Source organism: Crocodylus siamensis, chromosome 6 (genome assembly GCF_052110815.1).
Source record: "Crocodylus siamensis isolate JL-2025a chromosome 6, ASM5211081v1, whole genome shotgun sequence".
Taxonomy (NCBI): Eukaryota; Metazoa; Chordata; order Crocodylia; family Crocodylidae; genus Crocodylus; species Crocodylus siamensis.
Window position 1 is genome coordinate 275,733 of NC_143400.1, and position 24,456 is coordinate 300,188.

Genomic DNA, 24,456 nt, shown 5'->3' on the forward strand with positions numbered 1-24,456 from the left:
AAGACAGTAAAGGACATCTCTGCTCTGCGCGCAGTGAACAAACTAGCCTGATATCATCTAGGGAAGAGGAGACCAAGGGGAATTTGCTGGCAGCCTTCAGCTCCCCACAGGGGGGTCCGGAGAGGCTGGAGCTGGGCCGTCTCAGTGGGGGCAGACGAGAGAAGGAGCAATGGGCTCAGGCTGCAGCAAGGGAAGTTGAGGTTGGGCATTAGGAAAAACTCTCGCCAGGAGGGTGGAAACAGAGCAGTGGTGGGATCTTTATCCTGGGAGGTTTTGAAAGCCTGGGTAGACCAAGCCCCGGCTGGGATGATGTAGGTGGGGCTGGGCCTGCTTGGAGCAGGGGCTGGGACGAGATGCGAGGTCCTCCAGCCCTCCTTGTCCGTGGCGCAGTAAGAGGGGCTGGACCCAGTCCGACGGGGAGCCGCAGGGCGTGCACGTCGCCCTGTGCAGACACTGCCCGTGGGGGGTCTGGCAGGGGTCTGCTCTGCCCAGCGCCATCGAGTATTTTTACTAATCACCTGGAAGAAGATGGGAGGCCAGCAGAGAGGGCAGCACGGCGCGAGGAGAAGACAGGTCCAAGAGAAGTGGTGCAGGCCCCTACCCTGGGGGTGTTTAAGAGGAGGTTAGATGCACATCTTGCTGGGGTCGTTTGACCCCAGTACTCGTTCCTGCCATGGCGGGGGGCCGGACTGGACGATCTGCTCAGGGCCCTTCTGACCCTAGGAACTATGAAACTATGAAAGGTCATGGACACGGAGCCACCAGCACCTGCCCACGGGGACAACAAGCAGTTTGGCGCTAACCCCAGGACGAGGGAGGTCGGCCGCGGGTGCAGGGAGCAGGACGGTGCCTGGCCGAAGCCGAGGCCCAGGCTCCCTGCGACACCAGCCCGTGGGGGTCCGCGGCACAGGGCTGGGTCCGCACAGGCTGCGCCCGGGAAGGGACTTCTCGCCTCTCGCCAGGACACGGGGGCCAGCGAGCCAGGACGTCTCCTGTCCGGGCCCGGGCCGCAGACGGATGGGAAATGACCGCCGAGAGCCCCCGCGGGTCACTCACGAGGGGCTTTCCCAACCCCTGGGAAGAAGCTCCAGCTCCGCCCGGTCTCTGCCGGCCCCTCGCCTCCCGCTGCTGACCGCTCCGGCTGCCCCCAGCAGCCCCTTCCCGGCTCCAGCCCGCCCCGGCACGAGTCCCCCTCGCGCAGGGCCCGACTGCCGGCCTGCTGGCCCCTTCCCACCCGGGACAGCCCCGGCATCCTGCTGCCGGCCGCCGCGCTCGGATCGACCCGGCAGTCGTGGGCCCGGGCCCGGGCCCGGCTCCAGCCCTGCTAAGGGAGATGAGTCCGGGCCAGGATGACGGGGCACCCCAAAACCCCCGGCAGCCCCGCGTGCCACGTCCTGTCCCAAACCGGACCCCGTGAGCGGCCGGTGACCGCCTCGGCCCCCCGGCAGCGCCCACCCCGGCTCCTGGGCTCTCCTTCCACAGGGCTGACCCTGCCCTTCCCCTCCGGGCGGGCGTGTGTGCAGGGACACTTCCCCATGCCCCCCAGGGCTTGTGCAAGGAGGAGGGGGCTGCCATGACCCCCGCCAGCCTAGCGCCCTCTGGCCCCAGGGCATGAAGGTCCCTGGCCCCCAACCTGGCTCTGCCCCAGGGGCAACCCTGACTTGACCAGCCCCCCGTGACCATGTTGGTTGGGGGTCCTGCCTCCCCCCAGCACCAAAAGCTGTGGCCAGGGCAGTACCACAAGATGAGGCGCGTGCCGCACCCCTGGCAGGGGGGGACCACGCAGCCCCCAGCCCCGGCTGGTGTCACAGCGGCCTGGCGCAGCACCCACTGCTTGCGGCACTGGCGCCAGCCCAGACCCCCCCCGGCACCCACATCACGAGGCTGAGACTGGGGGGGGTCACAGCTGCTTTATTCATGGGGGGTGCTGGGGTTCTCCAGCTCTGTTCCCTGCACCTGGCAGCCCCCCCCGCCCCCGACATACCCACGAGCACAACAGGGCACTGGCCACCCCTGTCCCCGCACTGGATTACGGGGTGGGCAGAGCGCTGGCCCCCCCTCACCGCACCCAGGTGTCTGGGACACACACGCACAACCCAGTGGTATAGGATACACTCCCAGGGACATGCACATGTGCACATGCACACTACCACATACACACACAACACGGTACTGCGCCCACACACGTGCTCAGAGACACTTGCACAGCTCACTTACATGCAGGCCCCCCCGCAGAACCAGGCATGCCCGCCCGGCCCCCCCTCGTCTGCATCCCTCACGCCTCGGGGGCGGGGGGCACCAGGACGTGCAGCTGGAGCTCCAGGTCGTCGCCCAGCGCGGGGGCTGGCGCGGGGGCGCCCGCCCTCTTGCCCGCTGCCGGCGTGTCCAGCGCGAGCCAGGCGCTGGCCAGGCCGCGGCGGAGGCCGAGCAGGGCCTGGGCCACGTCGTGCCGCGCGCCCTCGTGGGCCAGGCAGTAGAGCACGGGGTCGGCCAGGCAGTTGAGGCTGGTGACAGCCAAGGCGCCGTGGTAGGCGGCAAAGACGCGCTCCTCGAAGCCGCAGTCGCAGGGCCGGCGCAGGGACATGGCGCTGCGGCCCAGCAGCGCGGCGTGGTAGGGCGCGAAGCAGACCAGCGCGATGAGCACCAGGCTGCGCGCCAGGCGCCGGATCTTGGCCTTCTCCTGCTGCTCCGTGGCCACGTTGGCGCCCACGGCCCGCAGGATGCCGCGGTAGCACAGCAGCATCACGGCCCAGGGCACCAGGAAGCCGAGCACGGCGCGGTACAGGTTGAGCCAGGCCAGCCAGGCCTCCATGGGGTAGCTCTCGAAGCAGAAGGTGCGGTTGCGGCGGTCGCGGAAGAGCTCGTCGTGGAAGAGCGGCGCCGCGTTGGCGCCCAGCTCCAGGGCCCAGACGCCGGCGCTGACGGCCACGGCCGTGCGCACGCGGCGCAGGCGGGCGAAGCGCAGCGGGTGGGCCACGGCCACGTAGCGGTCCAGCGAGACGCAGCACAGGAAGGCCACGCTCACGTAGATGTTGGTGTAGAGGACGAAGCCGAAGAGCTTGCAGGCGCCGGGGCCGTGGCTCCAGTCGTCGTGGCGCAGGAAGTAGTCGGCCCAGGGCGGCAGCGCGGCCGCGTACAGCAGGTCGGCCACCGACAGGTTCAGCAGGTAGACGCCCAGCTCGTTGCCCTGCCGCACCTGGCGGCAGGCGGCCCACAGCGCTGCGCCGTTGGCCGGCAGCCCCAGCACCAGCACCGCGATGTACAGCGCCGGCGGGACGAGCTGGTCCAGCTGCGAGCCCACGTCGCAGCGCGGCTCGCTGCGGTTGCACATCCCGGCGCCCGGGCCGGGCCGGGGTCACAGCGCAGGCCGGGGGGCGCCCATGGGGTGCGAGGTCCTGGGGGGCACGGGGAGCGGGTCAGAGGGGGTGCGCGCCCCCTGCTATGCCGGGCCGGACCTAGCCCGCACAGGGCTGCTGTGCTCACACCCCCCGCCCCCGCCACGCGGCTCGCACCAGCACACGGGCCCCGGGCCCCCATGCGCATGTGGGCCACGTTAACACGTGTGCTCACACATGGAACCGGGGGGGGCCTCCAGCTCAGGCCCCTGCGTTCACATACCCACAAGGACACGCAGGTGCTCACGCCTGCCCCAACAGCCGCCCATGCCCCTCAGCCCTGGAGAGCCCCCCCCCAGCACGTGCACTCACATGCGTGCTCCCACCTTGCCCCTCCATGCGCCCCACATCCGGACATGCCTTGGGCACGTGTGCACTCACCCCCCGCCTCGCACTTGTGCCCGCAGCCCATCTCCGCCACGCGCTTCCCCCTGCCCTGGGGCCTCCCAGCTGCCCCCCCACCTGCTGGTGCCCCTCACTCCCACCCTGCACCCCCGGGCCCCAGCTGAAGGAGTAAATGCCTTGCCTGAAGTGGGGGGCAGAACCCAGGCAACCGGGCGCTCCTGGCAAGGGGGGAGGGGGGAGGGGGGCCCGGGGGGGGCATGCCGACCTGGACACCCGGGTGCGCTGCTGGCTCCAGGAGGAGGAGGAGCCTAGTGGGTACAACGGGGGGGCGGGTCTGGGATCCCAGATGTCTGGGCTCTCGCTTCCAGACTTGAGGGGGAGGAGGGGGCTGGGGGGGGGCTGGCAGGCACCCAGGCGGGCGGTTGCCGTAGGGACATGGGGGGAGGCAGGGGTGACCTTTGCAGGCCCCAATCCCTGGGCACCCCCCGCCAGGCACCAAAGGACACGGGCCAGGCACATGGCTCACGTGTGCACACCAGGCTCACACGCGTGTGCACACGGGGGGGGGAATGGCATCTGGAGCTCCTGGGCCATGGAAAATTCCACGCTGGGGGTGGGAGGTGGGGGCCCCCGGGGGCGGGGGGGGACGCAGGCGTCGGGGAGACTGAACCGGGCGTGAGGATGGGGTCACCCCAGGACAGGCCCATGGCGAAGGGGGCGATGGCCGCCCCCGCAGAGGGGACCTGGGCATCGGGCTCCGGCCCCCCGGTCAGCTGGGGAGTTCCCAGAGCTGGGGGGGCCCGGGGGTCTGGGCTGCAGCAGCGGGGGGGGGGCGGGGGGGCAGAGAACTGGCCCTCCAGCCTGGCCGGTGCCCCTCACCCCCACCCGCGGCCCCGCCAAGGAGAGGGGCAGAGCAGGTAGCAGATGAGTCGGAGCCCCCCGCCCCCGCCCCCGCCGCAGCCCCCTTCCGCCCCTCCGGCCGGATTCGCTGCAATGAGATTACCCGGGCTGGCCCCGCCGCCCCCCTGCTGCCGGGGCAGACGGAGCCGAGACAGCCCCACCCCCATCAGGGCCCCCCAGCCCAGCTGTGCCCCCCACTCCAGACCCCCAGACCGGCCCCCCCACCGTGCTGGTGCCCCCCACTCCAGACCCCGGCCCCCGCCCCCGCCCCCCTGCCCTGCCGGTGGCCCCCACTCCAGACCCCGGCCCCGGCCGCCAGGTGCCCCTCACTCCTGCCCCGCAGCCCCCTGCCCCCCAGCGCTGCCGGTGCCCCCACCGACCTGCAGCTCGTGCCCCGCGGGGGGCGGCGGCGCGGGGCTCCCCACGCCCGGGCTGGCGGGGGCTGCGGCGCGGCCGGGCGCGCGGGGAGGGGCCGAGGCGGGGACAGCCCGGGGGGGCTCCCGCCCCCACCGCCCGGGCCCGTCTCCCCCAGGTGCTGCCCCCGCGCTGGGCCACGCCAGGCGCCTGCGGGGGGGGCCGGGAGCGGGGGGCCGCCTTTCTGCCCCCCGCTCCCGATCCGCAACCCCCAGATCGGGGCGTCTCCAGCCTCGTCCCCCATTTGCCCCGGGGCGGCAATACCCCGCCCCAGCCCCGGTAATTGCCCCCTAGCCTGGGGCTGGGCGCCCCCCCGCCGGGAGCCATCCGGGGGCACGGGAAGGGTTGGCCGGGGGGGCGGGCAGCGTTAACGCGGGTCCCCAGAGTTAACCCCCTCCTTGCTGGAGGGCCAGGACCCCTACCCCGCAACGCAGCCTGGCCCCGCCCCACAGGGAGAGGGGGCGTGGCTATGCAAACGAGCTTGAACGGGACCTGCTTGCGGCCGCGGGAACTGGCACCCCCAGCTTGGCGAGGGGGAGACCCCCGGGCACCCCCCGGCACCGGGGGGCGAGCTCGGCTCTAACCACCGGACCCCGCTGCGCCGTGCCCTGGGGCCCCGGCCGCGGCTGTGCTCGGCGCTGCACGGGGCAGCGCTGCCGCTCCGGGATTGGGCGCCGCCGGCTCCGCCCCCTGTGCCGCCCGCCAGCCAATCTCAGCCGGCGCGCCGGGCGGCTCCGCCAATCCCCTGCCCCGGGGCTGCGGCCACGACCCGAGTCCCGCGTGGGGCTCTGGCCGCGGCGGCCCCGGACTCCTCCGTCGCCCCCTGGTCCCGTGGGGGTTACCGCTCCCCAGAGGGGCTCGGGGGATCCGGACACACTCACGCACAGGCCTCCGGGCTCACGCACGTGCTTTATTGGGTGGGGGGGACCCCGCACCCTCTTTGGAAAGGCAGGGCTGCACCCCCCGCAGTGCAAATACAATCAGCTGGAGACAGCAAGCCCCCCCAGGGGGCTGGGATCAATGGCACCCCCCAGGTGCACCCCTGGGGACACGCCGGGCAAGGGGGGCAGCAGGCTCGCACCCCCGTGCCTCAGCTTCCCCCCGTTCCCCATTGCTCGCAGGCAGCAGGGGAAGCGTGCCCCACCCCGGGTGCGGGGCAGGGCCCTGCCTGGGGTCGTCTCCCCCCGAAGTGCTGCAGCCCCCCCGTGCAGCCTCAAGCGCATCCAGCACAGCTCTGCTACCCCGGTGCAGCCCCTAGACGAGGCGCCACTGCAGGACGCTGGTGTCGCAGCCGCCGGCCGAGAGCAGCCCCCGGTCCCCGGGCAGGAAGGCAACGTTGGTGACGTGGCTGCTGTGCCCCCCCGCCGCGTGGCTGGAGGCCTGCGGGGACACGGGGGTCGTGAGGGTCACGGGGGCGCACCGAGGGACGGGGCGGGCTCAGCGGGGGGCGGGGCTCACCCGGGGCTGGCAGCAGGGGTAGCGGAAGAGGCGCACGGTGCCGAAGTCGTCGGCCGAGGCGAGCACGGCGCCGTCCCGGGAGCGGCTCACGGCGTTGATGTCGGTGCCGTCCGCGCCCTCGGGCCAGATCCCTGCGGGCAGGGGGTGAGCGCGGGCCGGCCCCGCCCCCGGCCCCGCCCGTACCGAGCACGCCGAAGCCCAGCACGCAGGTGACCGTGGCCCCGCCCCCGCCCGTACCGAGCACGCCGAAGCCCAGCACGCAGGTGACCGTGGCCCCGCCCCCGGCCCGGCCCGGCCCCGGCCCCGGCCCCGCCCGTACCGAGCACGCCGAAGCCCAGCATGCAGGTGACCGTGGCCCCGCCCCCGGCCCCGCCCGGCCCCGCCCGGCCCCGCCCCCGGCCCCGGCCCCGCCCGTACCGAGCACGCCGAAGCCCAGCACGCAGGTGACCGTGGCCCAGTCCCGGTTCCGCACCGCGTCGGCGCTCGTGATCTGGCGGCAGGTCGCGGGGTCCCCTGGGGGGAGGGGAGGGGAGGGGCGGGGGGTTCAGAGCGGGCCCAGGAGCCCCCCCGCCCCCCCGGCCCGGGCCCGGGCACGCACAGTACAGGATCTCGTAGTCGCCCGAGTTGGTGACGAAGCAGCCGCCGTCGGTCGCCCAGTCCAGGTGCGTGATGAAGCTGGAGTGGCCCTGGGGGGGGGGGGGGAGCGGGTGAGGGGGGCATGTCCTGCCCCCGGCCCCGCCCCCGGGGGCGGGGGGCCCAGAGCCCCCCGGAGCCACCTACCGAGCACCTGCCCACGCGGCTGTAGCGGCGCCCGCCCTCGGCCACGGCGTAGACGTACACGAAGTTGTCGTGGGAGCCCACGGCCAGGTACGCGCCGTCTGGGGGCGGGGGGGCGGGCAGTGACCACCGCAGCGGCGCCCCTCACCCGCCCGCCGCCCCCGCCCCCCGGGGCGCCCGCCGCCCCCTACCCGGCGAGTAGCTGACGACCGAGATGGGCTCGTTCCCGTCCGTGTGGAGGGTCACCAGGTCGCGCGTGTCCGTGTCCAGCACCAGCCACCTAGAGAGACAGCGTGACCGGCCCCTCCCGCCCTCCGGGCAGCGTGGGGGGGCCTTCCTCCCCAAGGGATCCCCCCTCCAGAGCTCGGGGGCCAGCAGCGCCAGCGGCCCCCAGCCCCCTTACCTGCCGGTCATCGTGCCCACGGCCACCACAGCGCCATCGGGGTGGAAGCCGACCGAGCGGCCCGGGTCCTGGCGGCAGAGGGCGGGGGTCCATGGGCGCCGGCCGCCCCCGCCCCGCCCCTGCCCCCGCCCCCGCCCCGCCCCGCCCCGCCCCTCACCTCGATGGTCTTGCTCCAGAGGGGCTGGTGGGTGGTCGCGCACCAGAGATGCGCTTGCTTGTCCTGGCCGCAGGTCAGGAACTGGTCCCGGCTGGGGTGGGCGGCCAAGCCCCACAGCTCCTCGGTGTGGCCCTGAGGAGAGGGCGTGAGCCCCCGCTGCGCCCCCACGGCAGGGAGAGCCCAGGGCCGCTTCGGGCAACGGGGAGCTCCGCGGCCGCGGAAGGAGCGCGGGGCCAGGCTGTCCGCACGCCCAGGCCCCCCGCGGCAGGGTGCAGACCCCCGCCCCGAGCTCGGCCTCACCTGCACCAGGAGCGTGAAGCCGGCGGCCAGCGAGCCGAGCAGCACGGAGTTGCGGGTCGTGCCCACGAACAGGGTGTCCCCGCGGCCCTCGGCGATGGTGCGCACCGGCCCGAAGGCCTCGGGCACCTGCGGGGGGCGCGGGGGAACTGAGGCACGGAGGAGCCGGCGGGGGCGCTGCGGCCGCCGCGGGGGAGCAGACAGCGGCGCTGCCCCCCCGCTCGAGCCCGGCGGCCCGCAGCCCCCGCAAGCGCCCCGCACCGCCGGGCGTGCGGCCCCCGGCGCACCTGGCTCTCCTGCAGGCGCTGGTAGTCGCGGCCCCAGAGCACGACGCGCCGGTCGCGGCCGCCCCCGGACACGGTGGTGCCGTCGCGCCGGACGCAGAGACCGAAGACGCCGCCGTCGTGGGCCCCCGGCACCGCCTGGCTGATGCGGTTCCCGCCTGCGGCACCCCCGTCAGCCCGGCCGGCCCCGCTCCCGGCGGCGGACGCGGCTGGGCCCCGCCCCCCCCCCGCACTGACCTTTGCCCCAGACGTAGAGGTTGCCCCCGGAGTCCCCGGTCACCACGTCGCCGTTCTCGGTGAAGGCCACGCACAGCACGTACTTGGGCTTCTCGTGCTTCTGCGGGGGGGCTGCAGTGGGCCCCGGAGCCCGGCCCGGCCCCCCGCCCCCTTCTGGACCCCGGCTTGCGGCGGCCCAGCCCCCGACGGAGCCCCCACCTCGAAGATGCCCTGGCGCTTGCTGAGCGCGGCGCCCTCCAGGCCCCAGAAGTGGACGTGGCCGCGGCCGCAGGTGACGAGCAGCGCCGGGTCCGTGGGGTGGAAGGTGGCGGCCAGCACCGCCTCGCTGGAGCACTGCGGGGGCTGCGGGTCAGCGCGGCGGCCGGGCGGGGCGGGGCGGGGCGGGGCGGGGGGCGGCGGCTCACCTTGACCTCGGCCACCTTGTGCTCGCGCTGCCAGTCCCACACCGACAGCCCGTGCTCGCTCGCCTCGTCCACGGCGCACAGCAGCGCCCCGCCGTTCTGCGGGGGGGGGGGGGCGGTCACGGGGGCCGCGGGGAGACCCCGCCGCACCCGCGCTCCCACGAGGGGCGGGGCCGACGCCAGGGGAGCGGGGCTCTTACCGCCTTGGAGAAGCCCACGCAGGACACGGCGCGCTCGAAGGGCCCCGGGCCCAGCACGTGCAGCGTGTGCAGACTCACAGAGTCCCAGACCCGCACGTGCGGGGGCAGCGCCTGCGGAGGGGGGCGTCAGTGCGGGGCAGCTCCTCTCCACCCCCCCCCCCGCACAACCGCCCTCACCTTGCCGTCCTTGGAGGTGCCGGCCACCTGCCCGGTCGCTATGGTTACCATGTCGGGGTGCACCGCCAGGCTGGGGGAGGAGCAGGATCAGGCAGGAAGTGTCCCCCCAGCACACAGCCTTATCCTTGTGGGGGGCAAGGACTTCCTCCTCCCCACGGGCGCAGGCCCGATCCCGGGCATAGGGGGGCTCAAGGGCCCGATCCGTGGGGGCAGGAGACATTCCCCCTCCAGGGGGCAGAGGCCCCGATCGATCCGGGGGGGCAGGTACCCCCCTCCAGGGGGCTCTGGGCCCGATGCCCGGGTCCAGGGTGGGGGCCTGACGCTGGCCCCGTGCAGGGCTACGGGGTAGAGGGCCTCCCCCTGGCAGGCCCCCCCGGCCGCGCTCACCACTTGATGTCGTCGCTGTGGCCCAGGTAGTGGCGCTGGCGCCGCTCCTCCACGCTGTACAGCACGGCCACGGCCGCCACGAAGTACACGACCTCGCCCGTGGGCAGCAGGAAGAGGTTGGCCCGGCAGTCGCGGCCCCGGTAGCCGTAGCTCGAGGCGCGGGTCAAGGAAAGCGTGGGGGGCCCGCGGGAAGCGGAGCAGGGAAACTGAGGCCCGGCCCCCCGGCCCCCGGGTCGCGCGCAGGATACACCCAGTCCAGCCTGGGGCGGCGCGCGGGGGGGTCCAGGCGCGCGTCCAGGCTGTAGGAGCCCGCGGCGGCGTCGGGCACGAGCATGGGCACGGGCCGGCCCCGCAGCAGCATCTTCACGTAGCCGTCCTCTGCGTGTGCACGGGTCAGCCCCCGCCGCCCCCCCGCGCCCCCCCGCCGCCCGTGCCCCCGCACTCACCGGCGCTGAACGTGGCCTCGCGGGGTTTGCTGCGGGTGGGAGGGGGGCGGGTTAGAGGCGGAGACGGGAGGCAGCCCCCCGCCCCGAGATATAGCCCCCAGACACCAGCACAACCCCCCCGCAGCCAGAGCAGGCGCTGCGGCAGGGAAAGGGTTAACCCCCCAGGTGTTCTCCCCCCGCTGCCAGGGGTGCAACAGCTGGCCCCGCCCCCCCCGCCGTCACTCCGGGCGGGGGCAGTTGCAACCCCGGCACCCGCCGGGGGGAAGCGGGGCGGCCCCGGGCGAGTGCTCGGCGTCGCAGGGCCGGGGGGTGTTACCTGGGGGCCCCCCCGGGACCCGCTGCCTTGCTCATGGCGGCGATCGGGCACTTCCCGGACACCGGCTCCGGCTCCTCCCCGGGGCGGGCGCAGCCCCCCCGCCCCGGCTCCCCTCGGAGCCCCGCCCCGGCCCAACCTGGGGGCCGCCCCGCATCCCGGCGCGGCGGGAGGAGAGAGGTGCCCCCTGGCGGCGCATCCCTGTCTTGCCCCGGAGCCGCCCGGCGCCCCCTAGCGGCGGCAGGGGCACAGCAGGGCCGGGGGAGGCGCGGACATAGAGCCCCGCCCCCTGGGCCACACACCGCCGGGGCGCCGCAGCCTCACCTCCTGCCGGGCGCGGGGGGGGGCTCCTTCTTAGGCGAGGACGGGGACGTGGAGCAGCGCCTGGGGGGGCCCGGCCCGTTGCTGGGCGCGGCGCGGCCCGGCGGCCCCTTGGGCAGCGCCCACCCTGCGGGGGAGGGCGTCAGCGCGGGCCCCCGGGGCACGGGCAGCCCGGCCCCGCCCGGCGGCTCCCGCCCCGTACCGCGCGGCCCCGCCCGGCGGGGGGGGCCGGGCCCGGGCTCCTCGCAGGCCGCCAGGCGCCGCAGCGCGGCCGCCAGCGCCGCCTTCAGCACGTGCAGCTCCTCGTCCTGCAGCCGCAGCCGCTGCTCCAGCGCCGCCACCCGCTCCTCCAGCGCCATCGCCCTGCGGGCCGCCGCGCTCAGGCCCGGGCAGCCGCGCCCCGGGCCCCGCTCCGGCCCCGAGCACCGCCAGGCATGTGCCCCCCGCACCCAGGCACCTACCTCAGCGCCTCGGGGACCCCCAGCAGCCAGCACCCCGGCGTGTGGGAGCTCCCGAGCACCCAGGGACCCGCAGGATCCGGCACTCCCCCCCTCCCGGACCGAGAGATGCTCCCAGGCTCCGGGCACCCCCTGCATCCAGGCACCACCCCCCAGCAGCCAGCACCACCCAATATCTGCCCCCAGCACCCAGGGACCCCTCCAAGGACCGGGGGACCCAACTCGGCGCCCCAGGAACCCCCCAGAATCCGACCACCCTCCGCCGGGTGCCTGGCTGCAGTCAGGGGGCCCCCCAACTCCAGCGCCCGCAGGGACGCCGGGATGCGGCCCCCGTGCGGGGCGCCGGGGGCCGGCCCGGGGCACCCGCCCCCCCAGCACCAGTGCCGGGGTCTCCAGGGACCTCTGCCTCGCCAGACCCCCGCCCCGCCCCGAGCCCAGCAGGTGGGGGCGGGGTTTGTATTTCAATGAGCTCCGGTATGTAGATGACCCCGGGGATGATGTACATGCGGGGGGGCCCGAGCCTGCCCTGGAGGGATGAGGGGCCCGATCCGGGCTGGCTCTGCCCTCGATGCCCCCCTTCCCCCGACGGGGCGGCCTGGAGAGGATGTTTCAGCAGGAAGGGGTGGGAGGCGAAGCCCCGGCACCCCCCCGGCTGAGGACAGGTGGGAGAGGGAAGAGTCTGCCCTTGACCTACCTCCGGCCGGCCCCGCCCTCCCCGGACACACCCCGTCTGGCCCCGCCCTGCCACACCCCAACTGACCACGCCCCTCCCCAGCAGTCACTCAGCCAATCCGCTGCTGCCATCCCAAACTCCACTCTGACCCCCCAGTACCCCGCAGGGGGCACGCCTCCCGACCCCCCCTTTGGTCACGCCCTACCACCCCACTGCCCCCTGCCCTCGGGCACTGCGCCCCCCCGCCCTCCAGGGCCGGGGGCTCTAGGGTCGGGGGGCTGGCGCTGCCCTGCAGCCCCCCGGGCTGTGCCCCCCACGACCCCCCAGAGCCGGCCCCCCGAGCCCCCGGGCGGGCACCCACCTGCGGCGCCGTTGCGGGTGGGTGCGGGGCCGGTGCCCGCGCGCGGCTCCAGCCTCTGCAGCAGCCGCGTCCGCCCGCTCCTCCCCCCGCGCCGCCTCCTGCCGCAGCCCCGCAGCGCCCGGCACCGCGCCAGCCCCGCAGCGCGCCCCGCGGCCCCGCACCGCCCGGCGGGCCCTGCACGCGGGGCCTGGGGCTGGACTGCGGGGCACAGGGGGCCTGGCGCCTGCCCCCCGGGGCCAGGCGGGCCCGTGACGTCACTGCCAGTGGAGGGAGCTGGGCTGTGACGTCACTGCCAGGGCACAGGGGCCATGCTGTGACATCGCTGCGGGGGAGGGGTATGCTATGACATCACTGCCAGGGTGCAGGGGTCGTGCTGTGCCCACTCTGGGGGGAAAGGGGTTTGCTATGACATCACTTGCAGGGCAGAGGGGTCACACTCTGACATCACTGCTGCTGCGTTGGGGGAGGATGAACTGTGACGTCACTGGGGGGCTGCGCTGTGACCACACGCAGCCGCGGGGAAAAGAGCTGAGCCCCACTCGCTCCTCCCGTCTTCTGCTCCGCCCACTCCAGCCTGACTCCTCCCCAAGGGGCGGCGCTTCCTGCCCCTCAGTGGCTGGGGGCCGTTACCTCGGGACAGCTCCTCGCGTGTCCGTTCTGTGACCCCGCCCCCTCCCTCAAGCCCCGCCCCTCCCCCCAGCGCTGGCAGCCCCAGTGGGGGGCGGCTCCTCCGGGGGACCGAGCTCCGGGCCCGGGGCAGGTCCGAGATCCCCTGGGCCGCCCTCCCCAGAGCCGGCTGCACCTCAGCCCGGCGCAGCCCCAGGGCCCGGGCGGGGGCGGGCCCGGGGGCGGCAGCGGAGCGGGAGCGAGGGGAGCGGCCAGGCTGGGGGGCCCCGCCCCGGCCGGTCCAGCCGTCCCTGCCTCCCGTCGCCATGGCAACCACGCCCTGCATCGCCCGCCCAATGCCCCCCAGCCCCGGAGGGCAAGGCCAGGTGTGGATTGGAGCGTCGCTGCCGAAGCTCCGCCCGCCCCGCCCTCCCGATTAAGGCGGGGAATCAGGGATTCGGGGGCGGAGCGAAGAGCTCGGGGGCGGGGCCGGGGCCGGCTCATACGACCCCCCGCGGGTTGGCGGGCGGGCCCGTGCCCCCTCCTGGCCCCGGGACTGGGGGTGGGTCTGGGCGGGGGGCGAGAAGGCCCCGCAGCTCGTGCGGACCCGGACCCGGACCCGGACCGGGCGGGGCGGGGCGGGGCCGCGTGTCCCTGCCCGGGTCCCACGGGTGTCCGGTCCGTGTGGCCGTGGGAGGGGCTGGGCGCGCCCCCTCGGCTGTCACAACTCCTCCGAGGACAGCCCGCCGTGCCCTGCGCTCCCCCTCCGGGGGGGTGCGTTTGTGCACGTGTGTGTGTGCGCAGATGTGTGCACGTGAGTGCGTACCCGGCCGGCGTCACGTGTGCGTGCGTGTGCCGAGCCTTCTCCGCGCTTCTCGCTCTACATGTGACTCACCCCCGCCCCCCCATTACCAGGGAGCCCCGGGGCAACCTGTGCACCCGGGGGGGCGGGGACAGAAGCGCCCCCCCGCCCCGCCAGGCTGCCCGCGGGGTTGCACCGGGCCCGGGGAGCGGGAGCTGCCCCTGCCGGGGCCACCGCGGGCGCCGTGCGTTGCGGGATGGTCCTGGAGCAGCTCCGGCGCTACCACGGGGGGGCCGCCCCTCCCCCCGCGGCTGCCGTGCGCGGGGCCGCGTGGGCGCGTGTCACCCCGCTCCGAGCTGCAAATAGACCCGGAGCGGAGCCGAGCGCCGGCGGGTCCCAGGGGGGCTCCTGTTTACTGCGCCGCGGCCCCCGGGGAGCCTGTGACTCACGGGGGGGGGCTGCGGCGGGGGTCCATGCCCCGCGGTGCGCCTCAGTCCCGAACCGCAGCCCCTGGCCCCCCGGCTCTGCCAGTGCCCCGCACCCCCCAGGTCCAAGGGGTGTCGGGCGGGGGCACCACAGCGGCTGTGCATGTTTCTATGTGTCCTAGATCCTCTACTGCTCGCTGCCAAGGGGATTCCCCCTCCTGGACGAGGCCCCCAGCAGCTTTCTCCTGAAGTCTACCACCTATGCAGCTGGCAGGGAGCTGGGGATCTCAGCGCCTGGGGGGCAATGCCACCCCCCACCCAGGGGATGTTTGTCGGGGTCTCCCAGCACTTTGGTGCAGGCGATTCTCAGCTTCTGGGGTCTTTATGGCACTGTTCCCATGCACTGTGTAGCATGCCCCGCAGTCCGTCTGGCCACAAAATGGTGAACCAGCCACGAGGATACTCCCTAGTGAATGTGGAGCATCTGTGTGACTGGTTCACATTGTGCCTTACATCAGACCTGCCCCTCGCACCCTGTGAAAACCCCTGGGTGGGGGGGGCCTGGGGCAGCCCAGCGGTCCCAGTTCAGCCCCAGTTGGTGCGTGACTGGGCCTGCCCCTGGCCAAGATTCAGGGGGCTCTGGGTGCAGCTGTTACCCCTCACCAGACTTCCTGGTGGTTTGGGATAAGGGGGGGGGGGCTAGCACCTGGCCCCTGTACTGCCCTGCCTACGGGAGCCGACGTGCCTGGCACTGAGGCCGGCCTTGGCCCAGGTTGTCCCCGGGGAGGAGCTGCCCTGCCTGGTTCCTCCTGGCAACACCGAGGGCACCAGGAGGGGACATCGATTGCGGCCTGGCGCAGGGCCCACGGGCTCCACCTCCCCCAACCCAGGGTTCCTGCCTGAGTTTCACCAGGATGCTCTGAGGGGCAGAGCCGGGCCGGGATCACAGCCCACGGGGCATTGCAGATGGGGTGAGGGGGGTCTTCTCAGCTCTCTCACCGCCCCCCACTCAGGGCTCGGGGGCGGGTCCAGCCGCCCTAGCCCCGCCCCCAGGGCGCCCCCGCCCCGCCCGGCGCTTTAAATCGGGGTGTCGGCGGCTGGGACCCAGACGTCGGGGGAGCCGGGCTGAGCGGCCCCGCTGCGTCGGTCCTCCCAGGGGCTCCGTGCGCCGGATCCGGCCGGGGAAGGTACCGGCCCAGGGGAGCGGCCGGCGCTGGACGCGGGGCCGATGCAGCTGAGTCTGGGGGAAACCCGGGGTCCGAGGTGTGGCTGGGGGCATCGCCGGCCCAGGGAGGACCTGGATCCCGCGTGGGGGGCGGAGCGGGTGTCCTATGGGGCCCCCCAGCCCCTGACAGGAGCTCAAGCTGAAAGGGTTGCTGCTGGGGGAGGCAGCCCACCCCGTGCAGACAGCAGGTGAGACCCCCCCGGGCAGCACGGCACTAGGTAGGACCGGTAGTCACAGGTAAACTGAGGCACGGGGAGAGGGGGGGCTCCGTGACTGCCCCGGGTCCTGGCTGCCCTCCCTGGGGGGCGGCTCGGGGGTTCCCCCTCCCTGGGCCTGTCTGTTGGGGCCGAAATGGGGGCGCGACCCCCCAAGAGCTGCCGGGGGGGCGGGGCGGGAGGGGGTTGAGGGTTACAGAGGAGAGGGGGCAGCTGGGCATGGGACCCAGGCGTCCGGGCCCCCTGCCCCGCGCTGCTGGGGGGGCTCTGGGCTGCACCCCGCTCCGTGGGGGGCTGGGCTTGCCCCGGGGGGAGCTGACACCTGCCCGGGCCCCAGGCGCCCCCCCCACCCGGCCCGGGCGCTGTGGCAACGGGTGACGTCACTGCCGGGCCAGGCCTCGCTCCTTGCTCCCTGGAGGGCTGGGAGCGGGGGAACAACATGGGGGGGATCCCCATCCTCAGCAGCGATGGGGGGGTGGGGGGCTTCGCTTCCTGTCCCAAAGCGGGTCCTGGCCCCCGCGCCGCGTCCCGCAGCAGGTAAAGCCTCCCCCGCCCCACGGGGGGTTGGGGGTCCCTGGGGCAGGTTCTCCAGACCCCTGACCCCCCCGACTCCTCCCAGGCTGCCATGGAGGGGGCCCCCGCGCCCCGCCGGCCCCCGCGCCCCTGAGCCCGCCGGCATGCGGCCGCCCGTGGCCCTGGTCCTGCTGTGGGCCGCCCTCGTGGAGGTGAGACCGCCCCCCACCCCCCCGCGCTGCTCCCTCCACGGCCCCCCCTGACTTGCCCCCCCCAGGCCGGCGAGCTGGAGCGGTCGGCGGCGGACACGGTGGTGGCGTGGCGGGAGTACCGGCAGGAGTGCGAGCGGCGCCTGCGGGACCAGCCCCCGGCCCTGGGTGAGTCCCCCCGCCCCGCCGCGGCTCGGTCTGGCCGCCGAGCCGTGTCTACACTGCCCGCGAGGGGCCGCGGTGTGCCCCTGCCCCTCCCCCTCCGGGGCAACGGCCAGCGTGCGACACACGTGTGGGTGCAAGGGCCGGCGTGCGCGAGCGCCAGGTGCGTGCGCACGTGGGCAGGGCGCTGTGGACACACCAGTCTCATTGCACGCCTGGCAGCTCTCTGCAACCAGGCTTCGCACGCACGCGTGTGCCCTGCTCGAGCACGGGGGCCACGGGCGGGTTGGCGCTCCCACGAGCACGTCCCAGGAGAGTCCGAGGCAGGGCTGCGGGAGCGCTGGGACCCAGGCCCACCTCACACCTGGCGGCTCGTGCGTGGTTCACGCACGCTCCCTGCGTGTGGCAGGTCTGGCCCGCCGGCCCCTCGCTCGCACGCGGGCACGCAGGTGGCGCGGCCGCCAAGGCCTGTGCAAGGCTCTCGTGGGCCAGCTCACACACGTGTGCCCCCTGCCCCGCAGGGCTCGTGTGCAACCGCACGTTTGATATGTACGCCTGCTGGGACGACGCCACGCCCAACACGACGGCCCGGGCGCCCTGCCCCTGGTACCTGCCCTGGCACCACCACGGTAGGGTCGCAAACGCTAGGGCCATGCGGGCCCCTTCCACGCCCCCCGGGGGGCCGGTTCCGTGCCGCCCCACGCGTGCCAGGGAGCCCACGACAACACACGCGTGTGCCCTGCTCTCCGCAGTGCGCGCCGGATCCGTGCTGCGCCGCTGCGGCCCCGACGGGCGCTGGGTGGCGGAGCCGGGGGGGCCGCCCTGGCACGACAACGCGCAGTGCGAAGCCCCCGCCCCCGAGCTGCCCCTGCAGGTCAGTGCCGGCCGCTCGGACGCCTGGATGTCCGCCGGGCGCCGGGGTGTGCGTGTGCTCGGGGGGGCCTCGTGCTGGCGCCGCTGACCCGCCTCCCCCAGCACCAGGCCTGGCTGCTGGAGCGCGGGCGCCTCGTCTACACCGCGGGCTACTCGCTGTCGCTGGCCGCGCTGCTCCTGGCGCTGCTGCCGCTGCTCGCCTGCAGGTGGGCCCCGATCCCGCCCCCCGGGGCCCCGATCCTGCCCTGGAGACGGGGCGGCGGGAGCCAAGCGCGACGCCGCTGTGCGGGGGAGTCGAGCCTGCCTCGGAGGGCGGCTGGGATGGGGCGGTCGAGTCAGCAAACCCGAGGGCCCCGATCCCGCCCGAGAGAAGGGCTCGACTAGGCTGTGGGCTGCAGGCGGGCCCGAGCGGGACCCTGACCCCCCGCCCCCCGCCCCGCAGGCGGCTCCGCTGCACCCGCAACCGCATCCACGCGCAGCTCTTCGGCTCCTTCGTGCTCCGCGCCGGCGCCGTCCTGGCCCGCGACGCGCTGCTGCGGCGCCTCCTGGCGCGCCCCGCGCCGCCCCCGGGCGCCCCCCCCGCGCTGCCGGGCCAGGTGCCGTCGGGCGGGGGGGGCGCGGCGATCTTCCCCGGACAGTGCCCTGGGGGTCCCGCCCGCCGGTAACGCCCCGCCCGCGCAGGCCGTGGCCGGCTGCCGCCTGGCGCAGGTGCTGACCCAGTACGGGGTGGGCGCCAACCACTGCTGGCTGCTGGCCGAGGGGCTGCACCTCCACGCGCTGCTGGCGCTGCGGGGCGCCGAGGACGCCCGCCTGCCCGCCTACCTGCTGCTGGGCTGGGGTGAGTGCCGCGGCGGGCGGCGTCTGCACCAGGGCGCCCGCGCCCCCAGCCCGCACTCACCGCCGCCCCCGCAGGGACCCCGCTGCTGTTCGTGGGCCCCTGGGCCGTGGTGCGGTACCTCTACGAGAACACGCAGTGAGTGGGGGGGGCGGGCCGGGTCGTGCCCCCCGTGCCCGGGCGGGGCCGGGGGGGCAGTGACGCGGGGTCTGCGGGGCAGGTGCTGGGAGCGGATCGACAACCGCGCGCACTGGTGGATCGTGCGCTGCCCCCTCCTGCTGGCCGTGCTGGTGAGCCGGGGGGGATTGGGGGCGCGGGGAGGGCGGGTGGCGGGCGAGGTGGGTCGGGTCTGACTGGGCCGACAAGGGGGAGGGGGTAACTGGGACCAGCGAGGGGGGACGAGGCTGTCCGGGGGCGGCCCGGCTGCCCCCCCGCCCCCCCAGGTGAACTTCGTGCTGTTCGTGCGCATCCTGCGGGTGCTCGGGGCCAAGCTGCGGGCGCCGCACGGGCGCTGCCCCGACTACAAGCTGCGGTGGGTCCCGGTGCGGGGGGCCGCGCCGCGCCGCGCCGCCCCACGCCGCGCCGCGCCGCGCCCCGCGGCTGACCCCCCGCCCCCCCCAGGCTGGCCCGCTCGACGCTGACGCTGGTGCCGCTGCTCGGCAGCCACGAGCTGCTCTTCGCGCTCCTGCCCGAGGAGCCGCGCGGGCCCCTGCGCTTCGCGCGCCTCTTCCTGCACCTCTTCCTGAGCTCCTTCCAGGTGGGCGGGGCCGCCGGGCGGGGCGGGGCGGGGCGGGGCGGGGCCGGCCGGCTCTGACCCCGCCCCGCTCGCCCCCAGGGGCTGCTCGTCAGCGTCCTCTACTGCTTCCTCAACAAGGAGGTGGGTGCGCGCGGGGTTAACCCCTCAGCTGCCGGGGCCGGGGGCTGCCCCCCCGCTCACGGCCCGTCGCCCCCAGGTGCAGGCCGAGCTGCGGCGGCAGCTGCAGCGGTGCCAGCTGGGCCGGAGCCTGCGGCGGGCGCGGGGCCGGCGCCGCGGCCCCGGGGCCCTGGCCCGGCAGCGGCCCGCGGCGGGCGAGGAGGAGCCGGTGCCCGGCGCCGGGGGCCCGCCGGGGGCCGAGCTCTCCGAGAGCACGTGCTAGCACTGGCCGGGCCCCTGCCCCCTGCCCCGGGGCGGCTCCGTGCCCCCTCGGCCAGGCCCGCCCGCCCGCCCGGGGGGCGCCGTGTGCTGCGTTGCATTCATTAAACGCTCCGTTGAACCCTGCCCGTGTCCGTGTGCTGGCGGCACGGCGCTGTCTACACCAGGGCAGCCCCCGCTTCCCCACGGGTCTCCCCCTCCCAGCTCTGGGGCCGCAGTGGGGGTACTGGTAGTGGCGGGGGTGGATCTGGGACACACACACGTGTGTCTGGGCACCCCCTTTGCTGGGACTGCAACTCCCAGGACGCCCCGCGCCGGCCGGAGGGGGCGTGGCTGGGGCTGCGCGGGCGCGGGGCGGCCGGGAGGCGGAGCTGCGGCTGCTGCGGGGGGAGGGCGGCAGCGCCTGGCACCTGCCCGGGGTAAGCGCGGGGGGAAGGGTTAAGGGTGCAGGGGCGGGGGGTCCTGGGGCCCTGCCACCCCACTGCTGCCTGTGCAGGGGGGTCACACGGACCCCGGCAGGTGCCCGCGGGGGCTGCCAGGGTCCATGCCCACGAGCCCAAGTGTTGCCTCGACGAGGGGGGCAGAGCCGGACCCCCGGGTTTCGCCCGCCGCTCCAGGGGCCACAGCTACCGCTGCTCCGTGCCTCAGTTTCCCCAGGTGCCCCCAGGCCCGTCTCCTTCGGCGGGGGGGCAGGGAGTGGGGGGGCGTGGCTTGCCCCAGGAGGGGGCGGGGCAGAGCTCGGGGAATCTGCCCCCGGGCCAATGGCAGGGGCTGGAGCGGGGCTGCGCGCCCATTGGCTGTGGGGCGGGAAGCTGCTTTGCATAACAATTGGGGGGTGGGAAATTCTTTGGTAAATGTCAAACGTGGGGGCTGGGGTGTAGGCTGCAGCCGGGGGGCAGACACGGTTCTTTGGGTGAATCTGATACCTTTTATTAGACAAACTAAATAGTTGGAAAGCTCCCCCCACCCTTGTGCCCACAAGAAACATGGCTGCCAGGCACCTACTTTTCCTTATAGCTCCCCATCCGTGTGCCCGCAGCAAACATGCCTGCTCTGACTTCAGGCACCTATCCTTCCTATAGCTCCCTTGTTCTCGGTGCCCACAACAAACATGGCTGCCCTAACGTTGGGCATCTGCCCTTCCAAAGCTTCCTTGTCCATGTGCCCACAACAAACATGGCTGCCTCTGCTTCTGTAGCCCTTGTAGCTGGCTCCGTGACCCCTCAGTCCCCACCTGCCCCGCGTGAGCGGACCCGGGCACCACACTGCCCGCCCGGGCCCAAGGGGGCTGCTCGGCCGTGCCGAGCCCTGCGCAGCCCTGGGCGTACGGGGCTGCTCCCAGTGCAGGGCGCTGGTCCGGGCCCCGTTCCCGCCTGCGGGGACCTGCCCCAGGAAGCTTGCAGCCGCCCGCGAGCTCCGGCCTGGGTCAGTGCCAGGCCTGGGGGTGCCCCCCGCGATCCTGCTGCCCCCCCGGGCCTGGCATGCCCCCGGTATGGCGGGGAGCTGGGGGAGGTCTCCGCGCGCGACCCCTTTAAACGCGGCCGTCCTTCCCCCGGCGCTAGGGACCGTCTCGCGGTGCCAACCCCGCTGCAAAGCGGAGCGCTGCGGGGAGCCGTTCTTGCCACTCCCCACCCCAAAGCCGCCCCCTCCCTTGGTGTCCACGCCCCGCCGGGAGGTGCAGCGGCCCCGGGCCGGGCCGGGCCGGGAACCCCCGCCCGGTCCCGGGGTGGGAACATCGCCCGGTCCCTGCCGCAGCCGCCAGCAGGCCTGGGCTCCGCTGTCATCCATATATGGGCATGCCCCAAACGCGGCCTCCTGATTGGCTGCCAGCCCCATGCATCTGTCTGTCAACAAATGGCCGTGGCGGGCGGGGGCCCCCGCGATCGAGCCCCTGGCGGGAGGGCGCCGCCGGCCCGGCCCTGCGCGCGCGGCCCCTTTAAGCCCCCCCCGCCAGCTGGGGGGGGGCAGGGGCCTCCCCCGTCCGGCGCCCCCACTCGCCTCCCGCCCCGCCCCGCCCGCTGCGACCTGTGCCGGGCTGGGGGCGCCGCACCCCCCGGTAAGGCACTGCGGGGGGGGGGCCCGCGGGCATCGCAGGGGGTCGCGGGGGGGGGAGCGAGACCCCCCCAAGGCCTGGCCCCGAGCCCAGGCCCGGGCAGCCGGCGGAGGTGCCCACCTATTGCACAGGCGGGGAGCCCCGTGATGTGCCCCAGGCAGGGGGCAGCCATGCCCGGGGGGGGGGGGCTGGAGTGCAGAGGGCCGTGCCCACCCCCTGGTGCACGGCTTCTCGGTGGGGAGACTGAGGCGGGGGAGGAGAGGCTGCAGGGAGCACAGCTGGGGCACCCCCATGGTGGGCGGGGCTGGGGGGGCAGGCAGCCCCATTTCTGACCCCAGGGTCTGTTTAGCTGCAGGGCAGGATCCAGGGGGACTTGCCCCAAACCTGCCCAAGTCGCAGAGTGCCCCGGGGAGCTGGGCCGTGGGCCCGACACCTGGATCCAGGGCTCTGTCCTCGCCGGAGCGGCCCGGACTCGCCCCTGTGCTGCGCTCACCCTTGGTGCCTCCCTCCCGCAGGCTGTGAGGACCCTGTCAGAGCCATGAGCTGAGCGGACCCCCCCACGTGCACCATGGACCCCAGCGCCTTCCCCCACATCCAGCTGTGGTGCCCCCGGCCCTTCGGCACCTACTCGCAGAACAAGTCGTGCCAGGCAGCTCCGGCCCGCAGAGCCTTCTGCCGCGCCAAGGAGGACGGGGCAGAGGCCGAGGCCTGCTCGGAGAACACCCCGCCGGCGCCCGCGCCCCCACCCGGCTCCCCAGGGGCCGGCCCGGTGGAGGAGGGCCGGGTGCTGCTGGACACGTGGTACGTCATCAAGCCAGGCAACACCAAGGAGAAGATCGCCTTCTTCGTGGCGCACCAGTGCAGCAGCAGCCGCGCAAGCACCATGAAGGTCAAAGGCCACTGGGGCAGCGACAGCTCCAAAGCCAAGCGCCGGCGCCGCTCCCATGACCCCAGCAAGGCCAAGGCCACGGAGGCCGCGTGCCCGGAGCCGCCGCCCCCACCGCCGCCTCCCGAGCCCAGCACCGCTGACACCGACCTGCTCTCGGTGGCTGAGATGGTGGCGCTGGTGGAGCAGCGGGCGGCTCTGGCCCTGCAGAGCTGCCCGCGGGCCTGCCCGCCCGGCGCGCCCGGCCCCATGGTCTTCGTGGCATCGGAGCAGGAGGCAGGCGGCGCGGAGCGGCGGGCGAGCACCGACTGCCGGCGTGTGGCGGAGGCTGTGGCGCGGCTCGAGTCGCGCGAGCGGGAGCGGCAGAACGGCTGCGGCCCCGGCGAGGTGCGCATCGCCTTCCGCATCTCCAGCACCCGCGACCCCCGCGCTGTCCCGGATCCGGGCGCTGGCGCCCGCCCCAGCTGCATGTTCGTGGGTTGCGGTGCGCCAGCTGCCCGCGCCAAGGACAAGATCACCTGTGACCTCTACCAGCTCATCAGCCCCTCCCGCGACGCACTGCCCACCAATGTGGACTTCCTGCTGGCCACCGCCGCCGCCTCCCCCAAGGCCGAGGGGCCGCTGGAGGCAGCCAGTGGGGATGCAGGCGGGCGTGAAGCCCCCCCGGGGCCCGGCAAGGCGGAGCTGGGCGCGGGCGAGAAGTCGGCGGGCCGGGACTGCATGGCCGGCTTCCACGTGGACGTCGTGGTGACAGGCGTGGTGGACGAGTGCGTGTTCTTTGGCAAGGACAGCACCAAGAACATGAAGGAGGAGACCGTGTGCCTGGTGGCGGGGCCCGAGGTGCTGGGCGAGGACCCGCCGCCCGGCCAGCTCTTCTTTCTGCACCCGCCTGAGGACACACGGGCGCCCGAAGCGGGCGGCACAGACGGGGCCCCGGAGCGCAGCGGCGGTGCCGGCGCCCCCGACCCGGCGCCCCCCGGCGACCCCTCGCTGTGCCGCCTCTACCGCCACGTCTCGCACGACTTCCTGGAGATCCGCTTCAAGATCCAGCGCCTGCTGGAGCCGCGGCAGTACATGCTGCTGCTGCCTGAGCACGTCATGGTGAAGATCTTCGCCTACCTGCCCACACGGTCGCTGGCCGCGCTCAAGTGCTCCTGCCACTACTTCAAGTCACTGATCGAGACCTTCGGCATCCAGGCCACGGACTCGCGCTGGACCCGCGACCCGCTGTACCGCGACGACCCCTGCAAGCAGTGCCGCAAGCGCTACGAGAAGGGCGACGTCTCGCTGTGCCGCTGGCACCCCAAGCCCTACCACCACGACCTGCCTTACGGACGCTCCTACTGGATGTGCTGCCGCCGCCCCGACAAGGAGGCGCCCGGCTGCCGCGTGGGGCTGCACGACAACCACTGGGTGCAGCCCTGCCTGGCGCGGGACCGGGACCGGGACCGGGACCGTGGGGGCGGGCGCCGCGAGGATGCCAGGTGAGGGGCGGGGTGGGGCTGGGCCAGGCCCCACCCCCCACAGCTGACATGACTTGGGGGGGTTATTGCCCCCTCCCCCTTTTGGGGTTTTTTTTGCCTGTGTTTGATGTTGAGATTTGGGGGTGCAGAGGAGTGGGTGCAGCAGGGGGTGCTGGAGGAAGGACCGCACCTGCCCCTCCCAGTGCCTGGGGGCAGCCCCAGCTCTTGGGCAGGGTCAGGACCCTCAGAAGGGCTCAGCTGGGCACGACCCTCCCTTGGGGGTGGGGGCCGGCTCCCCCGTCCCTCCCCAAGACCCTCACCAAAGACCCCCATCTCCGTCCCCCCGGCGAGGACACCTGGGTTCTTCCCTTCTCTCACAGCCGCTCCCCAGTGGCTTATGGGGGGCCCTCAGCTCCCAGCCACCACCACCACCACAAGTGGCCTTGACCCCAGCCCGGCCTCCCCATGCCCAGCTCGTGCCCCACAGCACGCCCATCAGACCCTGGGCCTGCAGCCCCTCCCATATTTATATGCCTGTCTTCGTGCATGTGTGACATTGCAAACGACTGTTGAGTGGGGAAAAACGATTAAAGAGAGGAAAAACTGAGGCGGCACACTCGTACCTTCCTCACCACGGTGGTGATCACCCCCTT

General features: G+C 74.5%; 4 protein-coding genes across 15 annotated transcripts; 2 read left to right on the plus strand and 2 right to left on the minus strand.

The window, feature by feature from the left end:
- Positions 1–1,968: 1,968 nt before the first annotated feature.
- GPR4 (G protein-coupled receptor 4) lies at positions 1,969–5,570 on the minus strand. 4 transcript variants are annotated; one of them, XM_090056205.1, is made up of 3 exons: positions 5,021–5,468; positions 3,922–4,048; positions 1,969–3,395 (listed from the first exon to the last, which is right to left on the minus strand). In XM_090056205.1, exon 3 carries the CDS (start codon positions 3,329–3,331, stop codon positions 2,276–2,278), a length of 1,056 nt encoding a protein of 351 aa, XP_089912331.1. In that variant the 5' UTR covers positions 3,332–3,395; positions 3,922–4,048; positions 5,021–5,468; the 3' UTR covers positions 1,969–2,275. The 4 variants fall into 4 exon arrangements, with proteins under 4 accessions (XP_089912331.1, XP_089912334.1, XP_089912330.1 ...); XM_090056208.1 differs by lacking the exons at positions 3,922–4,048; positions 5,021–5,468 and adding an exon at positions 5,547–5,570; XM_090056204.1 differs by lacking the exon at positions 3,922–4,048.
- Positions 5,571–5,950: 380 nt separating this feature from the next.
- On the minus strand, positions 5,951–11,448 carry EML2 (EMAP like 2). 5 transcript variants are annotated; one of them, XM_090056075.1, is made up of 19 exons: positions 11,115–11,448; positions 10,916–11,039; positions 10,279–10,307; positions 10,081–10,210; positions 9,833–9,982; positions 9,446–9,515; positions 9,269–9,379; positions 9,072–9,167; positions 8,866–9,000; positions 8,668–8,767; positions 8,434–8,588; positions 7,850–8,275; positions 7,693–7,760; positions 7,481–7,569; positions 7,293–7,390; positions 7,111–7,198; positions 6,930–7,025; positions 6,513–6,643; positions 5,951–6,434 (listed from the first exon to the last, which is right to left on the minus strand). In XM_090056075.1, the coding sequence occupies exons 1-19, from the start codon at positions 11,269–11,271 to the stop codon at positions 6,309–6,311; spliced, it is 2,379 nt and encodes a 792-aa protein (XP_089912201.1). In that variant the 5' UTR covers positions 11,272–11,448; the 3' UTR covers positions 5,951–6,308. The 5 variants fall into 5 exon arrangements, with proteins under 5 accessions (XP_089912201.1, XP_089912202.1, XP_089912204.1 ...); XM_090056076.1 differs by having other exon boundaries at positions 7,850–7,981; positions 8,150–8,275; positions 10,916–11,441; XM_090056078.1 differs by lacking the exons at positions 10,916–11,039; positions 11,115–11,448 and adding an exon at positions 10,595–10,717 and having other exon boundaries at positions 7,850–7,981; positions 8,150–8,275.
- Positions 11,449–14,485: 3,037 nt separating this feature from the next.
- On the plus strand, positions 14,486–19,526 carry GIPR (gastric inhibitory polypeptide receptor). Of its 3 annotated transcripts, XM_090056151.1 has the most exons (14): positions 14,486–16,214; positions 16,297–16,402; positions 16,468–16,567; positions 17,083–17,190; positions 17,314–17,435; positions 17,537–17,640; positions 17,877–18,030; positions 18,116–18,272; positions 18,347–18,407; positions 18,490–18,559; positions 18,713–18,801; positions 18,891–19,026; positions 19,105–19,146; positions 19,223–19,526. In XM_090056151.1, exons 1-14 carry the CDS (start codon positions 16,117–16,119, stop codon positions 19,403–19,405), a joined length of 1,530 nt encoding a protein of 509 aa, XP_089912277.1. In that variant the 5' UTR covers positions 14,486–16,116; the 3' UTR covers positions 19,406–19,526. The 3 variants fall into 3 exon arrangements, 2 of the variants coding, with proteins under 2 accessions (XP_089912277.1, XP_089912276.1); XM_090056150.1 differs by having other exon boundaries at positions 17,083–17,435; XR_016443360.1 differs by lacking the exons at positions 18,713–18,801; positions 19,223–19,526 and having other exon boundaries at positions 17,083–17,640; positions 19,105–19,145.
- On the plus strand, positions 19,128–24,410 carry FBXO46 (F-box protein 46). 3 transcript variants are annotated; one of them, XM_090056138.1, is made up of 2 exons: positions 19,128–19,146; positions 21,970–24,410. In XM_090056138.1, the coding sequence occupies exon 2, from the start codon at positions 22,023–22,025 to the stop codon at positions 23,826–23,828; it is 1,806 nt and encodes a 601-aa protein (XP_089912264.1). In that variant the 5' UTR covers positions 19,128–19,146; positions 21,970–22,022; the 3' UTR covers positions 23,829–24,410. The 3 variants fall into 3 exon arrangements, with proteins under 3 accessions (XP_089912264.1, XP_089912263.1, XP_089912262.1); XM_090056137.1 differs by lacking the exon at positions 19,128–19,146 and adding an exon at positions 19,734–19,820; XM_090056136.1 differs by lacking the exon at positions 19,128–19,146 and adding an exon at positions 21,247–21,457.
- Positions 24,411–24,456: the final 46 nt, after the last annotated feature.